Source organism: Schistocerca cancellata, chromosome 2, assembly GCF_023864275.1.
Source record: "Schistocerca cancellata isolate TAMUIC-IGC-003103 chromosome 2, iqSchCanc2.1, whole genome shotgun sequence".
Taxonomy (NCBI): domain Eukaryota; kingdom Metazoa; phylum Arthropoda; class Insecta; order Orthoptera; family Acrididae; genus Schistocerca; species Schistocerca cancellata.
In genome coordinates, this window is record NC_064627.1 from 446,557,171 (window position 1) to 446,575,689 (window position 18,519).

General features: G+C 40.8%; 1 protein-coding gene across 1 annotated transcript in view; it reads left to right on the forward strand.

The window, feature by feature from the left end:
• LOC126161929 (carboxylesterase 4A) overlaps nt 1-18,519 on the forward strand; it is a 159,334-nt gene that overhangs the window by 21,146 nt on the left and 119,669 nt on the right. The window contains exon 2 of the mRNA XM_049918103.1: nt 4,549-4,686. Coding sequence (XP_049774060.1) covers nt 4,549-4,686 — 138 coding nt within the window. The remainder of the gene's footprint in view (nt 1-4,548; nt 4,687-18,519) is intronic.

Here is an 18,519-nt window from a genome sequence, read left to right on the forward strand (position 1 = left end):
CTGGTGGTGGAGGCTCAGGTAGCGAAGCAGCCATTGAAATCAAATGTATTGTGTTCAGCTGTATGTTGTGTCATAGAATGGTCTACTTTTCTCTTGGTCACAGTTTGGCAGTTGCCGTTCGTCCTGGTGGACAGCTGGTTGGCTGTCATACCAATGTAAAAGTTGCTTAATGATTGCACCAGAGCTGATAAATGACAGGGCTGCTTTCACAGGTGGCCCAGCCCATGATGGAGTAGGTTAAACTGTGACAGGACTGGAATAGAAAGTGCTGGGTGGTTGGAATATGATCCTTGTGGCAAGGGGTTGGGGTTTGGAGGGGCATAGCAGTGGGCTGGGATGTTGTGGAGGTTGGGTGGGCAATGGAGCACCACTTTAGGAGGGAAATATCTTGCGTAGAATGTCCCTCATTTCAGGGCATGATGATAGCTAATCAAAGCCCTGTTGGAGGATACAGTTCAGTTGTTCCAGTCCAGGGTGATACGGGTGATGAAGGGGCACTCCTTTGTGTCTGATTCTTGTGGGTGTGTCAGGAAATGGCATGGGAGATCTGTTTGTGGACTAGGTCTGAAGGATAGTAACTGTCTGTGAAGTTTTTCAACTGCAAACAGGACCTTGAATGCCTCCAACTCGTATGAGGAATATTTAACTTTGGCCAGAATCCAGGTAAGGGCTTGGTTGTCCATTTCAAGTTCACGTTGTTGGTGCTTGAGATAAAACTTAAATTTTTCAACTGCAAACAGGACCTTGAATGCCTCCAACTCATATGTGGAATACTGAACTTTGGCCAGAGTCAGGGAATGAGAAACATAAACAGTAGTCCATCTCTTTCGATTTTGCTTCTGGAGTAGCATTTACACTCCATGGTCTTCTGACACAAGGCATTCAAAGGGGCCACTAGCTGGGCAATGTGTGGAATATACTTTCAAAAAAAAGTTTATCATAACCACAAACCAGGCTCTTCCTTTCTTAGTTTTTTGAGCTCAGAACCTATATAATGCCCAAGTTTGGAGTGATCCACATAGGCCACACCAGGAGAAACTACATGACCCAAGAAAGAATTTTCAGAGCATATGAGATTGATCTTCTGTGGCTTCACCATTAAACCAGCCTTGCCCAGTACCTGACAAAAGTGTTCAAATGCTGGGAGAAGGTTTTACTATAAATCACAACATTGTTGAAATAATTATAGAAGAAGCAGAACTTTAGGTCATCTGAAATAGAATTCAGAAATGTAGACAGCATGGCTGCACCAGTAGAGAGACCAAAGCATACCCGTTAAATTCATACAAGTTCAGTCCATGATGAATGCAGGTGAAACCTTGTATTCCTCCACCAGTGGTATCTAATAATATGCTTGATTTATATCAAGTACCGTAAAGTACTGGGCACCAGTGAATCAGATGAAGCAATGGAGAAGGTTAGGAAGAGGCACAGGTTCAAGAACTACCTTCTAATTCAAGGTGTGATAATTCACCACAGGATGGAAACTGCCCCCGTTTGCCTTTTTTACCAAAAATATGGGTGACATATAGGGGGGAAGTTGAAGGGCAAATCACTCTGTCTGCTAACGTTTTGTAAACTTCTCGTCTTAACGCTCTCATCTTAGGTGGTGAAAGTCTGCAGGAAGACTGCCTAATGGGCTCTCAAACTGATAATTGAATTTAGTACTCTATTTTATTAGTCATACCTAAGCTGTTGGTTAACAGCGAGGGAAATCATAAAGTAGTTGCAACATCTGTTATGCCTCTTCATTAGATAACTGACTCCACTCGAACTCACTAGATTCAGAAACCATAGGACAAACACCTAGATGATGGGTATGTTTGCAGAACAAAATTTTAAAGAGGTTCAAAACCTGAAATAAAAGATGCCCTGAGCATAATCCAACATTAACCCAATTTTTACCATAAAATCACACCCTAACGCTTCACTACAATGACCCTAACAGGCCAGGAAAATTGCCCATTTCAGCAGCACACATTTAGTGTGCTTACTGAATCCAACTGCTGCCTTTTAACTGCCCTACAGTGTCCTATGGTTGTTTGTACCTTAGGTAGTTTAGAAATATGCTGATACGTGGAATACCACCACTAGTCCAACAAGGACAAAGTACTACCAGAGTTGAGGAAGGTGCACACTGGCTCATGGTTGCGGCAAGTGCTAGCCAAAGGTAAAGAATGACCTTCAACAACTGACACCTCGTTAAAAGTTCATGGACAGGTATGAAAAACTGAGTGCCTACCTGTATCCTGGTGTCAGATGTATGAAGGCTTCTCTTGGGGAAGACAACAATTCCGAACAAAATGCCTGGGTTCACTGCAATGAAAACAAAGCCCTTGCACCCTCTTGCCTTTACCCAAGGTGTTAAGTTTAGCATGAGCTACACATGCTACCTGCTCATCAGAGCTGTGCCTTGTACCCGCTTGAGAAACAGCAATGTACAATAACACTGGCTAGCTGTGTCTCTGATAAATTCACGCTGAAAGTCATTGCAGTGGTGCACACTTCACTTTCATAGTTAGTCTGAAGTTCCCCATTGTGATGAAAATGAAAAACATGCTGATTAATTAAATCACTATGAACTCCTTTGGAAAGACATTCTCTTAAAATGCGGCTATACAACTCTCATATGCTGCCATGTTTAGCTAAGACAGTGCTAATCAAGTTGCTTAATGGTGGGGATATAACCTGTAAAGCTATCTCCCAAGGAATATTAAAAGCACTGATCTGCCTTTCCAGATTGGCTGGAAACAACAAAAACTTTACTAAACAAGGAACAGTGTCAGTTGCTAAATAATCTGTTCCTTGTATCATGCTGCAAAGAGGATTCAGAAGCTTGGCAAAATGACAAGAATCATGACCTATTTGGGTGCCCGATAGACCTTGGTCCCTGGTTTTCCATCGGAAGGCCATTATCCCAATGTGTAACCACTAACCCTGCCCTTTAAAGAAGGATCAGTTGTTACCAACCTTAAATCTTCAGTGCAATTAGTTAAGTGAGTAATCTGCACTGGAAACCTATAAATTTGTGACTGAAAAGGGGAATGCTTTCTAAAAAAACCTATATTCTTGCCTAGATCACTGAGCAAGGGCAAATATTATTCCAGTGTGGCACTTACCTGACCAATATGTGCCATAATAATTTGCACTAGAAGCCCAAGAACACCACAAAGCCATGAACATAAGTCTGGTACATTACCATCTTCAGACTGGACACGACTGGAAATCCCAGAAAGTAAACAACAAAACTTTGTTCTTGCTACCAAATGGTGCATTGTACCACTGTGTGTGCTTGACTTGCATTAGGAATGGCAGGACCATGGGGGTGAGGTAGGTGGGGCAAGGGGAATCGAGCATTGTTTGTTTAGAACATTTTTAAATTTGTTGGTCCACATAATGATTGTTATTGTGAATGCCATCTGAGCACCAGATAATTATTATGAATTAAAGTGATTTTAACAAGGGAATCACTATTTTGTTAGAAAGAATATAAAACAGGAACATTTAAACTTAAAATGTAGGCAACAGATTCAGATGCTCTTTAAGATTCATTTAAGTCCTACCCAAATGTCCCAACAAACAGTTTTAAGATTCTTTAGATAAGAAAAATAAACACACACATAAACAATAGTAAAGTTTTGATGGGTGAACACAGTAAAACAGAACTGCTTGGCAATAGAACTTGAAAGCAAAAACAAGGTACACATAAATGGGAGGCTGAGCATTGCAACATAGATTGACATGAACATGCCCAAGGCTCGCTAAATAAACAACATGGTTATGTGTTGAAATAAGAAAGAAATTGGTGCACCACAACAGGGCAAACAGGGAAGATGCCAAAAAATATTCCAAAAACTCTGCTACTCATTCCACTGCCCAAATATAATGAAGATCATCACTGCATGAGGATAATTATGGTGCTCACCCAGTCTTAATAGGTCCAGGAGCAGCATCCCTTTGTATAAACCAGCACCAACAGCAAGCTCTAAAAACCAGAAGTTGCCACGGGCTGCATGTCTTCTGGTTGTGGCACGCCCCTGGTGCAGGAACATCCTCCTTTGCATGTTTATGCTGGTTCTCCTTTCTCAAACAGCATGATCAAAAATAGAGTCCATTCATACTGAGTGCCTCTTAGCCTAAACAGACTGCCAACAACCTCTTTCACTGGAAACCATCAGAAATCTCTCCCTGCCTGGTACCCTAGCCTGCTCTGTCCAATCAAACCAAAGAGAGTGTCACATTGCAGCACCACAGACATACAAACCAGGTGCTAGGTATCGGCCTTGCAGCATGGCTCACTTACGTACATTGTTCTAAATGTTAATCAGGCGTAGGCCTCTGAATAAAATATTACTTATACGTAAATTCATAGATATTTTCAGATACAGCATGACTTTCTCTGTTGTGTTATTATTTCTGCTGAGAAATATGAATGCTGAATAGTCTCTTAGTGCTGTTGTTTATAATTGTCTAATTTTTGAAAGTGAAAGACATAAGTTAAACTTTTCTCCCTGGTAAATAACTTTTCAATACATGTTCTTTTTGCAGAGACCTCGAAGAGCTTTTCTTTCTGGTACATACAGTGCCACAAAGCCACCTCCTCCATGCCCTCAACCAGATCCTAGAGGAACAGGTGGCATTATTGGAAGTGAAGATTGTCTATTCCTGAATGTTTTCACACCAAAAGTATGTACCATATCTTGTTAAATTTAAAATAGTATTTGTGCTCAAACAGAATTGTGTCTACTGTAAAAAATTAAGTTATTAAGCCATTGTACTGGAGAATTGGGAAGAATAAGTTCCTAGAAAAGCATATACAAAAAGAAGAGTCTGTAACTCTTCAGAGTGACCCCATGTGATTTAATGTATTCGCCCTAGAGCTATTATTGCTCACAGGAAAATGAGCATTGAGAGAATACTGCTGCTAAAGTGAGAACAATCAGCAGATAATTCTATACTTTTCACATTTGTTCAGTCAGGAGTTTCAAAGGGACATATATAGATGTGAGTAAGTACTGTGCTTTGCATAGGATCATGTTGATAAAGCATTCTGTAGTGATGTGTAGAGAGCAAATAAAAAAAAAAAAGTCTTGAATTTTTTGGCATCGTCAAGTCATGTTGTTTCTAGACAGTGCAGTGTGCTTATTTTCCATGTCATAAGATCAAAGAATGTTTCATTATCACTAATTATGGGATTAAATAGGTCTAGGAGTGCTCCACAGCATGCTGAAGCTCCTATGCAACCCCAGTTTCAAATCCTCCTTAAATGACTTGAATCGCCAGCATGTGCATTGTTGTAAAAGAACATCTTCGGTACACATCTGCTACAACATTTCCTAGTTTTGATGAATTTTTGCCTGTGGAAGCAGTTTGAAACTCAGATACTGGTGTAATTGTACAAACTGTTTGTACATGACTTGCCTGAACAACCAGGACTATATCTGTGTTGACCTTTATTTCCCTGTTTGCTTGAAAAATGAAGATGAATTCGTGAAACTCTTCTCTTTTAGCTCCTGGTAGAATGGGTGTATTAATTATTAATACACAGCCAACAATCATATCTCAAATAATGAGTTATACCGAAAGGTCTACTACAAATCAGTGAATAATTACTGGAAAAAGGGCATAAACTACTTTTAGACTGTATTTCCACTGTGAAAATACAAGAATGCAGTTTTAAAAAAGTATCATTCTTACACTTACAGATAGGCCTGACAGTGATTACTGGTTCCTTAAAACATGTGAGGTGATAATGAAACTGTGTTCTGTTTACAGAAACTTTGACATACCAAGAACCCACCTGAATTCAAACAGGCAAACCTTTAGGAGAACATACTAGTGGAAAAAATCTGCTTGAGTTTCTGAACATTAATAAGGAGTTGTCTCTTTTGGAGACATTGTGGATATATTGTCTAATGAACTGAAATAGTTCAGGGTATGGAAAGAGCTGTTGATTTCAAAAATATAATGAAATGAGTTACTGATGAATTAGTGAAAACAGCTGCATTTATTCATACAGTCAGTGGAATAGTTCTGCTAAAGCACATAGCGACTGCAGAAACAAGTTCAAGAGAAAACTGATTCTGTAACCAATACAAAGGTTGGATACATGTTGGCCAGTCGACAGATGTTTTGATTAAAATATCATTTGAACTAAAAGGTAATCTGCATTTCATTGTGGTCATTATGGAATATTACTGAATAAAAGGACAGATTACAAAAAAGAAAAAAATATCAATTTATATCAGACTTTTGGATGGTGAAGCCTTAGGGTTGTAGGGTGCAGGTACATAATGAAACTGATAGCTACCACTGTTACCAGCTTTTCAAACAACAGTGAACAGATATTATTACCCACACTTGCACGAAGTCTCATGGGAAATACAGAATGAGTTTGTAGGTAACATACAAGACACTTTGTAAAATCTTCTGAAAAATTTGAAATCAGATAAACTGAATGGATGGAGAATGGGTGAGATGGCTAATGAAGGATTGCTGAAAAATGTCTTATGGTAGCTGGAGAAGGGTACTATGGAAAAAATCTTCATTATGAAAAAGGACATCATGATTGTAGAACAGGTTAGCCAGGATCGTGAGGTGGAAATGATCAACTACATCATTAATTGTGTAGATGGATAACAAACTGAAATGTTCCAGTATGACAGACTATGGGAATTGGAATTTAAATGATGTTGGAATTGAGGCAGGAACAAGTAAGTGCTGTTATGGAGAACACAGCAGATTGAGGAGGAACTAGGAAGTTAGAAGAAGTTCTAGATGCAGCCTATTCTAGAACAGAAGCAATGAAAATGAATCAAAAAGAACTAATCCAACAAGGAGACACTAAGAACAGGACAGTTAGAAATGGGACAGAATCACAAATAATGGAAATGACATCAATAGTACAAGAGTCAGACGAAAAAGTAAATACATTAAAAGCTAAGACCTGTGTGTGAGTCCAAAAGCAAGGTTTTTGCAACTTCCATGAAGTTGTATAACAAGCTATTTGAAGTGAATGGTCAGGCTCCCAGGTTCTACATGAGTGGAGTTTTAGTTTGTTTTTTATTTGTTTTATGCATGTTTCATGGATCCATAAAGTTATGAGTTTGCCCTGAATGTGGAAAGTGTCAAGATTATATTACATATATTTAAATGTATGTTCAATTACACTTTACCATTCAACAGATTTACAATGGATACTATAGTATTACAAATAAAACAATAAATGACTTCAGTGGTTACACACACACACAACAGTTTGCCTGTCACAGTTGTTATTGTACTACTGGGTAATCAGTTCAGCAACATAAAAACAATAAAAATACACATTCACACAATACAATGAGTGAATCAAAGTAGCCTAATGTACAAGAAACACTTGCAGCAACATTTGTCAATTATGAAACTATTTAGCTAAGTTTTTCTAGGCAATCCCACATTTAGAAATTCCTCACCTAAGCACAATGAGTAATTCTAGAGAAATTCAGGAACTGTTGCAGGTTAGTTTGGAAAATGAATTCACTATTCCTTGGGTTTTCAAACTCAGTGGAAACAAAGTAAAAAATATTTGCACCAGCATACATGGCACTTCTGTGCATCATTGACAGATTTTTTGATTGGTGGTGTATAGCATTCTTATGCCTAGTGTCATGCAAGTGGATTGTTGAGTGGTTGTTTACAATGAAGCATATAAGAGAGAAAATGTAGTGCGAAGCAGTGGTAAGAGGCAAGAGCTATGGGAATATGAACTAAGCTGGTGTGATGTCAAGCTGGTTGGACATTAAGCTAGAAGAATAATACTATGAAGCCAAGCCAGGTTTGAGTGTTGTTTGTGTACTAGGATTAGACTGCTTAAGAGAAGGTAAAGGAGCTATATATTGTGGAAATAGGACTGTAAGAATTAAAAGAGATAACTGACTGCAGGAGGAAACTTTTAAACAAAAAAGTACAGAGAAAAACAGTCACATAATCACAGTGAATTACCTGACTGGAGCTAATGAGAGAAATCGGGACAGCTAGAATGGAAGCAGAAGTGCGGACCTCAGATGAAAGTGACAGATGAAATAACAAGAGAACTTAGAGCAAAAGGTGACAAGAAAATTACGAGAAGTCTTTCGATTAAGTCTGAAGATGAAAAATAAATCTAAAGAAATTTTGGTGAAAACAAACAAGATGGAGAAAGGATTTTGGGGGGTTTGCAGAGTGATCAGTTAGTCAGTTGTGTAACCCACTCATTCTAATAAACAAAATAAATGGGGGACTGTAATTATGCTGGAAATGAAAAAGGGAAATTAAATTACTAAAGTCAAAAGAGACAGACTGCTAAGCTAGCCATTCATTGATAGTCATAGATTTTTCCTGTTATACCAGTGAAAGGAATTCATGAAGGAAATTTCAATAACAGCAGAGAGCTGTTCTGAACAAATTATTTGGAAACAAATATAAAACTCAGGAACGTAAGTTAGTAGACTATTTCAAGCAGTTGTGCATCATAATATTTGAGAGGCATTATGTTATAAAATTTCACAACAGTATTGTGGGATTACACACATGGCAGAAAACCATACAAATTCTCAGTAAATTAGTCAGGGAAACTCTACTGCGCTCACACAGTCCAGAAGAAGAAATCAAGCACCTGATGTTCCTTCTGTACACAGGGCTGCCCACGGCCAGTATTGCCAGGATAATGGAGAAGCATCACATAAAAACAATTTTTCACCCACCTGTTAAACTGAGGAACATATTTGGGTCAGTCAAAGACCAACTATGGCTGTGGGCACATGGTATCTGCAGCATCTATTGCAAGACTGGCATGTAGTGCATCAGCCAGACAAAGTGATGCATCTAATAGCACTGTTCAGAACATTTGAGGAGCATTCACCTCGGTGAAATTGACAAGTCTGCAGTGACAGAGCCCGATGAAGGAAGTATGTATGTTTTTGAACAGACAATGATGCTGTACTGTGCCAGTGGGTTCAGGGATTTGTTCATCAAACAGGCAGTGTAAATAAAAGTACTTGACAATCTTGTCAACTGGCACAGTGGTTTCCAACTCAGCTCCACATGGGATTTGGTGTTAACAAAACTGCTGTACGTCAGAATCACTGTGATGCGAAAGTGACAGAAAAAGCAGGCGAAATAGACAGGTAGCATGAGAACCCAATGCTAGGATGCTGGGACCCCCCCCCCTTTCCCACACTGCTAGCGCCAACCTCCCCCCCCCCCCGCCCCCCTAACCCCGCCCCACCACCACCACCACTGGGCACAACATCCAACATCTCTTCCAACAACATACAACTGATCCACCCATTGGGTTCTTGGCAGAGCAGTTGCAATACAGGAGCTATAAAGGAACTAACTTGACATGACACCAGGACTTTGCCTGAAGATGACAAGTGTGTAATTCATTAAAATGTTGTGACAACATGACGTCATGACTTGGCCGATAGCCCAGAAAGATTTTGTCAATGCACATAATTACTTCAGTTACCAAATATTATCGGATTCATTTGCGTGTTGAAGAACAATACAGCTGATGTATCAAGCATGTGAATTATGCAAACCAATGTGCCTAATCCACCCTTGTTTCCTGTTCCTAAACAGAATTGTCAGTGATGTGTTGTATGCCATGTTAAGCAACTGGGAACAGGCATCCTCAAGGCAGACAGTTCCTCTATGCCTAATCATGATCTCAGCCAGTTTAGTGGTAATTGTACCTATATAAAATGCTGTACAGTGGACCTGAATTTAGTTGATAAAGACAATGGTTTGGGACTGGCATTCGGTTTAACTAGAATGTTACATAGATTAGGAGGGCAAAGGAACGATTATCCCTGTCTCAAGGTAACTACCAGTGCAATTGTCCTCACTGTAAAACCTGTTTCATATACCCACCCACTACCACCTACTCCAGCCCCACTGGTGGTAAATGCTACAACATAAAAGGCAGAGCAAGTTACGAAACAACACATGCTATTTATCAGCTAACATGACAACTGAACAGCTGTGAGTTACACAAATGGCCAACACCAAACTGACTGAGTTCATGAATGGGATAAGAGATGTCTGTTTTGGGGGGCACCTGACACTCAGTTGCTTAGTAGGCTCTACAACCTGAACAACATGTGGACTCTTTGGATTCTGCCACTGATACTATTACCCCTAAACTTTGCAAATAGGAACTTGCCTGCCAACACATCCATGCATCCCCACAACCTCATGGACTAAATTTCCATTAACATATCTCTCATGTTTTTTTCTGTTTTTTGCCTTTTTTGTGGAAAACCAACAATATTGTCCCCTTCAAAGTAGTTCCTCTCAACAGCAATACACCAGTGGAATCATTGTTCCCAGTCTTGGTAGCAGTGCTGAAAGGCTTCAACTGGTAGGGTGTTTTTACATGTCAGTCATATTCTTTTCAATGTTCTCTAGAGTCCAGAAATGATGGTCTTATAAGACATTCTTCAATTTCAATAAAAGAAAAAAGTCACAAGAATTCAGATCAGGTGAATAGGGGGAGGGGGGGGGAGGGCATGGAACAACAGGAATGCCTTTTGAGGTAAAAAATTCTGTGATGGAATTGGCTGTGTGACCCGGGGTGATTTCGTGATGCAACATCCAGTTGTCTGCACAACTGTCCAGTTGTCTGCACACCCAATTCACCCTTTTCCTGTGCCTTTCAAGGACTTCTTTATAAAATAAGTGTTTGACATTTTGTCCTGGAGGATCAGTATCACAAGAGCAGGCACACGTTCAATGTTTTCGTCAGCTTTTGAAGTTGAATTTCTCCCTGGGGAAGGTTCATCTGCATTGTGTTCTCAGCCTTCCAAAACTGATCCGTGCCAGTGAAGAACTTGTGCTCTTGATAAGGAATGTTCCCCATAGGCAATTTCAACTTTTCAGATATTACACTCAAGGATTCCCCAGGTGTAACACAAAACTTGATGATGTAACATTGCTCTAAGTTCTGCTTTCTATTTTCGTAACACTGATGGCACTCTCTAAAATCATATGATGGCTGTACAGAGCTGAAACTGGGACTGAGCATCTGGAAAGGATGAATAATGGTGTACACAAGTGGAACTACACACTGTTGCCAGATCACTCGCAGTAGTGTAAGTCTCATTACTTTTCTCCCTCTGTTCGTGTGGCAGTTGGTCACACTGTTATAAAGAGTGCTTCACGCATTGTGTGTAAACATGTGCATGCTGCGCTGAGGCACTCAGTCTTGGCTTGGCAGCCATTGAGAATGGAGCTCCCGTTGGATGTTACCGCCAAGTGTGAATTTCATGCAGTTATTCAGTTTTTGAATGCAAAGGGCACTGCACTGACTGAAATCCATCGCCAATTGATGGAAGTGTATGGTGAGTCATGCATGGATGTCAAAAATGTTTGTAAGTGGTGTAGAGAGTTTGCAGCTGGTCAGTCCAAAATTCATGACAAACAAAGGAGCAGGAGACCATCAATTTCTGAGGAGACAGTGTTTAAGGTTGAGCAAAGCATGCGTGAAGATCTGATGATCATCCTGGATGATCTCCACACATTGTTTCCTGAGGTTTCCCAAAGCACCACTCATAGAATTTTAACAGATACATTGAACTAATGGAAGGTGTGGTCAAGATGGGTGCCACGCATGCTGACTGAGGACCACATGCGGCAAGTTGATGCTTCCCGTGCATTTCTTCACTGCCTTGCAGCCGAACAGGACAACTTTCTGGACTCAATTGTCATGGGTGACAAAACCTGGGCATATTACTTTACACCTGAGACCAAGCAACAATCACACCAGTGGCGGCATCCTTCTTCGCCAAAGCCACAGAAATTCAAACAAACACAGTCTGCTGGTAAAGTCATGAAACCTTTTTTGGGATTGGAAAGGGGTATTGTTGGTCAACTTTATGCCCACTGGACCACAATTAATGCTGACGGGTACTGTGAGACTCTGAAAAAACTCAAACGGGCAATTCAGAACCGGAGAAGAGGAATGTCAAGCAGGGGTGTACACATCGCTCTGCAAACTGTTGCTCTCCTGCAATAGTTTCAATGGAACATAATCACCCACCCACCCTATAGTCATGACTTGGTGCCCACTGACTATCACCTGTTCCCTAAGTTAAAAGAACATTTGGCCGGAAAGCGATTCATCTCCGACAACGAGGTGAAAGAAGAGGTTCATAACTTTCTGAACAGCATGAGAGCGAGTTGGCATGACATGCCACAGCATCTACAAAAATGCATCAACAGAAATGTTGATTAAGTCAAAACAAAAAAAAAAAAAAAAAGCTAAATGTTCAAGCTGTAAACTGATGTAAACCATTGTAGAAATAAACAGGTCTATGTACTTATAAAAAAAATAGGAGACCTTTCTTCTGGAATTACCCTCATACTATTCAAGCCCCACTATCCTAAAATTCATCAGAGTATTTATTAAAATGACGTTTCCTAATGATCAGCATGACTAATGCCACTCCTGCTTTCTTTTTCTTTCTTTCCTCACATCTCTTTCTTGTCTATCTCCTGCTCATTACTGCTTTATAGTTATCCCACAACTTACATGCTTTTGTCTTCTTCTTTGCGCATGACTACTTTGCCATTATTCTTTCTTTATATACACCACAAATAAAAAAAGATGTAGAACCATCATAGTTCTTATATACATATATGATGTGGAATCATCTTAGTTTCTAGAGGGTAAACATTCCACGTGGGAATTCTTTGCACTTACATATGTCTGCCTGTGTCTGTATATGTGCAGATGGATATGTGTGTGCGTGGGAGTGTATACCTGTCCTTTTTCCCCCCTAAGGTAAGTCTTTCCGATCCTGGGATTGGAATGACTCCTTACCCTCTCCCTTAAAACCCACATCCTTTCGTCTTACCCTCTCCTTCCCTCTTTCCTGATGAAGCAGCCTTGGGTTGTGAAAGCTGGAATATTTGTGTGTGTGTTTGTGTGTTTTTTATTGTGTCTATCAACCTACCAGTGCTTTCTTGTTTGGTAAGTTACAGCATCTTTGTTTTATATAATAGAGGGAAACATTCCACGTGGGAAAAATATACATAAAAAACAAAGATGCTGTGATTTACCAAACAAGAAAGCACTGTTAGATAGACACAATAAAAAACACACTAACACACACACAAATTTCAGCTTTCGCAACCCAAGGTTGTTTCATCAGGAAAGAGGGAAGGAGAGGGAAAGAGAAGAGGATGTGGGTTTTAAGGGAGAGGGTAAGGAGTCATTCCAATCCCAGGATCGGAAAGACTTACCTTATATATATATATATGGATATTACAAATGACTGAAGCGATTTCATAAATTCACTGTAGCTCCATTCATTGACATATGGTCACGACACCCTACAGATACGTAGAAAAACTCATAAAGTTTTGTTCGGCTGAAGCCGCACTTCAGGTTTCTGCCGCCAGAGCGCCCGAGAGCTCAGTGAGACAAAATGGCGACAGGAGCCGAGAAAGCGTATGTCGTGCTTGAAATGCACTCACATCAGTCAGTCATAACAGTGCAACGACACTTCGGGACGAAGTTCAACAAAGATCCACCAACTGCTAACTCCATTCGGCGATGGTACGCGCAGTTTAAACCTTCTGGATGCCTCTGTAAGGGGAAATCAACGGGTCGGCCTGCAGTGAGCGAAGAAACGGTTGAACGCGTGCGGGCAAGTTTCACGCGTAGCCCGCGGAAGTCGACGAATAAAGCAAGCAGGGAGCTAAACGTACCACAGCTGACGGTGTGGAAAATCTTACGGAAAAGGCTAAAGCAGAAGCCTTACCATTTACAATTGCTACAAGCCCTGACACCCGATGACAAAGTCAAACGCTTTGAATTTTCGGCGCGGTTGCAACAGTTCATGGAAGAGGATGCATTCAGTGCGAAACTTGTTTTCAGTGATGAAGCAACATTTTTTCTTAATGGTGAAGTGAACAGACACAATGTGCGAATCTGGGTGGTAGAGAATCCTCACGCATTCGTGCAGCAAATTCGCAATTCACCAAAAGTTAACGTGTTTTGTGCAATCTCACGGTTTAAAGTTTACGGCCCCTTTTTCTTCTGCGAAAAAAAACGTTACAGGACATATTTATCTGGACATGCTGGAAAATTGGCTCATGCCACAACTGGAGACCGACAGTGCCGACTTCATCTTTCAACAGGATGGTGCTCCACCGCACTTCCATCATGATGTTCGGCATTTCTTAAACAGGAGATTGGAAAACCGATAGATCGGTCGTGGTGGAGATCATGATCAGCAATTCGTGTCATGGCCTCCATGCTCTCCCGACTTAACCCCATGCAATTTCTTTCTGTGGGGTTATGTGAAAGATTCAGTGTTTAAACCTCCTCTACCAAGAAACGTGCCAGCACTGCGAGCTCGCATCAACGATGCTTTCGAACTCATTGATGGGGACATGCTGCGCCGAGTGTGGGAGGAACTTGATTATCGGCTTGATGTCTGCTGAATCACTAAAGGGGCACATATCGAACATTTGTGAATGCCTAAAAAAACTTTTTGAGTTTTTGTATGTGTGTGCAAAGCATTGTGAAAATATCTCAACTAATAAAGTTATTGTAGAGCTGTGAAATCGCTTCAATCTTCAATCATTTGTAATAACCCTGTATTATATATATATAATAGAGGGAAACATTCCACGTGGGAAAAATATATCTAAAAAGAAAGATGATGAGACTTACCAAACAAAAGCGCCGGCAGGTTGATAGACACACAAACAAACATAAACATACACACAAAATTCTAGCTTTCGCAACCAACGGTTGCCTTGTCAGGAAAGAAGGAAGGAGAGGGAAAGACAAAAGGATTTGGGTTTTAAGGGAGAGGGTAAGGAGTCATTCCAATCCCGGGAGTGGAAAGACTTACCTTAGGGGGAAAAAGGGACAGGTATACACTCGCACACACACACGTATCCATCTGCATATACACAGACACAAGCAGACATTGAAAATGTCTGCCTACCACCGGTTTTGAACAAGTATTTTTGCCAACATATCTAGTGAAGGTTGAAGTCCCCACCAACTATAACCGTATGAGTGGGGTATTAATTTGTTACAAGACTCAAATTTTCTCTGAACTGTTCAGCAACTATACCATCGGAGTCTGGGGGTCTGTAGAAGGAGCCAATTATTAACTTATTTCAGCTGTTAAGTATAACCTCCACCCATACCAATTCACATGGAGTATCTACTTCGACTTCACTACAAGATATACCACTACTACAGACACAAACACTCCACCACCAATTCTGCCTAATCTATCTTTCCTGAACACCATCTGAGACTTCGTAAAAATTTCTGCAGAACTTATTTCAGGCTTTAGCCAGCTTTCTGTACCTATAACGATTTCAGCTTCTGTGCTTTCTATTAGCGCTTGAAGCTCAGGGACTTTCCCAGCACAACTACAACAATTTACAACTACAATTCTGACTGTTCCTTGATCCAAGCATGTCCTGTATTTGCCATGCACCCTTTGAGATTGCAGCCCACCCCGTACTTTCCCGAGGCCTTCTAACCTAAAAAACTGCCCAGTCCACGCCACACAGCCTCCGCTACCCATGTAGCCGCCAGCTGAGTGTAGTGAACTCCTGACCTATTCAATGGAACCCAAAACTCCACCACCCTATGGCGCAAGTCAAGGAATCTGCAGCCAACACGGTCGCAAAACCGTCTGAGCCTCTGATTCAGACCCTCCACCCAGCTCTGCACCAAAGGTCCGCAGTCGATTCTGTCAATGATGCTGCAGATGGTGAGCTCTGCCTTCATCTCATAAGCAAGACCGGCAGCCTTCACCAAATCAGATAGCCGCTGGAATCCAGAGAGAATTTCCTCAGATCCAAAGCGACACTCGTCATTAGTGCCGACATGTGCCACCACCTGCAGCTGGCTGCATCCTGTGCTCTTCATGGCATCCTGAAGGACCCTTTCCACATCAGGAATGACTCCACCTGGAATGCACATGGAGTGCACACTGGATTTCTTCCCCTCCTTAGCCACCATATCCCTAAGGGGGCCCATTACACGCCTAACATTGGAGCTCCCAACTACCAATAAGCCCACCTTCTGCGATTGCCCAGACCTTGAAGGCTGAGAATCATCCTCTGAAACAGGGCAGGCAGCTGCATCTGGCTTAGCCAGATACAGTACCTGAAACCTGGTTGTCAGACGCACCAGCGAGGCTTTCTGATCAACCTCCGGGGACGTCTTTCGCTGCCTGCCACACCTTGGAATGACCTCCCAATCAACCACAGGAGAGGGCTCAGCCCCACTGCGGACAGCAACCGGGGCAACCACAGCGGCAGACCGAACTGGGTACTGACAGGACGAGGTTGACATCCACGTGATACCCAAGTCCGGCTCCCCACAGTGGTGCCCATTGGCAACAGCCTCAAGCTGCGCAATCAAAGTCAGCGCCGCCTGCAGCTGTGAGCGAAGGGATGCCAACTCAGCCCTCATCCGAACACAGCAATCACAGTCCCTGTCCATTCTAATCAATGTTGAACAACAGTTACTGAAACATGAGTCCGTGCCTAGATAACGCAAGGGAAACATGCAAAGAATGTATGAACTAACCTGTACAAATGCCTAATGACTGCACTACAATCTGCCCGAATTTACGATTACAGTAACTAAAACTCGAAATTACACCTCCTATATGAAACTCACACATAGTTTAAGTAAGAATCTACAAAGTAAACACAGAAAAGAAGCTATATACATATCTTTCCGCACTGTCGATGTGCACCAACTGGGAGCTCGGGCCACACTGGTCTCTGAGAGCCTACTAGACAGACAAGTGCCACTGATGTACCAAAACAAAACAAATGCCTAACAACTGCGCTACAATCTGCCTGAATTTACGATTACAGTAACTAAAACTCGAAATTACACCTCCTATATGAAACTCACACGCAATGTAAGTAAGAATCTATGAAGTAAACACAGAAAAGAAGCTATATACGTATCTTTCTGCACTGTCGATGTGCACCAACCATAATACACGTCTTCTCTTCAACAAGGCTAAGATAAGAGTTTTTCTCAAGAGTACCTTCTCAACTGTTCTCATTATTATAACAATGGTCAATAACACAATTAGCAGAGAATAACATAGAAGCTCCATGGTTCTTCCATACACTTTCACTAAAACGCGACTGCATTTCAAACCTGCACATACAAACATGTGATACACATTAAGTAGAATTCTATCATCCCACACTCACATCTAAAATATTGTGTGTTTGAGATAGTAGAAGGCCGAGTGGTTCTAGAATTTACACCTTACTTTGTAGATTCTTACTTAAACTATGTGTGAGTTTCATATAGGAGGTGTAAATTCTCGAATAGCTACAAGATGCCAATAATATCGTGGCAAAACAGGATTGGCTGTAGGAGAAATGGAAAGCTGTAAATGCATTGTTGATTATAGGAAAGGTATGTGCTACTTATAGAAAAATTTAAGAAAACTTTGGAGAAAAGAGAAGCAACTGTATGAACATTAAGAGCTGAGATGACAGTCCAGTACTAAAGAAAGAAGACAAGGCTGAGAGATGGAATGAATATATTGCAAGGAAAGGAAAAAAAAAACATGATGATAATAGTATGAAAAGAGGAGAAGTAGCAGATGATGCAAAACTGCAAGAAAAAAATTGATAAAGCACTGAAAGACCAAACTAAAACAACGCAACTAGAATAAACAACATTTATTCAGAATTAGTAATCCTTTCAATCTTAAACCTCATTTTACTTAAACATAAATGACAAATAAGAGGTCTAAAACTGCCTTCTATAAACTCAAGTTGTCCATACATGTCTTATCCCCTCCATGGCCCTAGTACTTTTCTTCAAGTTCAAAAGCATCTCACTAGATGGGAACACTAGGGATACATGGGACATAGATGTCTCAGTGCTCAAAACTGTGTATTATTTTAGAGGGACATATGTGTCTCATCAACCACAAAAGGGTGACTTGGGAGAAGCAACCATGACAAAGTTGATCAACCTAGTATACAGGTTAATGAGAGAGGTAAAATACTTCCAGACTTCAAGAAGAATTTGACCGTCTCACTACCAAAGCAGTTAGTGCCAAGTGTGGGTATAAAACATTAACACAAACTATCTACAGAGGGATGAAATAGCTAGTAGAAGCCAACATGGGGGATGATTAGGTTTGGGTTTGGAGGAATATAGAAACATGCAAGTGATTCTGTCCCTACAATGTATATTAGAAAGATAGATCCATATTTATAGCATTTTTAGATTTGGAAACAGCTCTTCCCAATATGAACTTGAATACAGTCATTGGAATTCTGAAGTTATCAAGGGTAAAATGTGAGGAGAGAAAGGTTATCTAAAGCAGAATGTATTCCTAACAGTGAAAAGACAAAAAATGGAGACAGTAATTGAGAAGCAAATGAGACAAATTTGTAGCCTATTAGTATGTATATAGTAAAGGAAACCAACAAGAAATTTGGAAAATGAATCAAAGGTCAAGGAGAAGA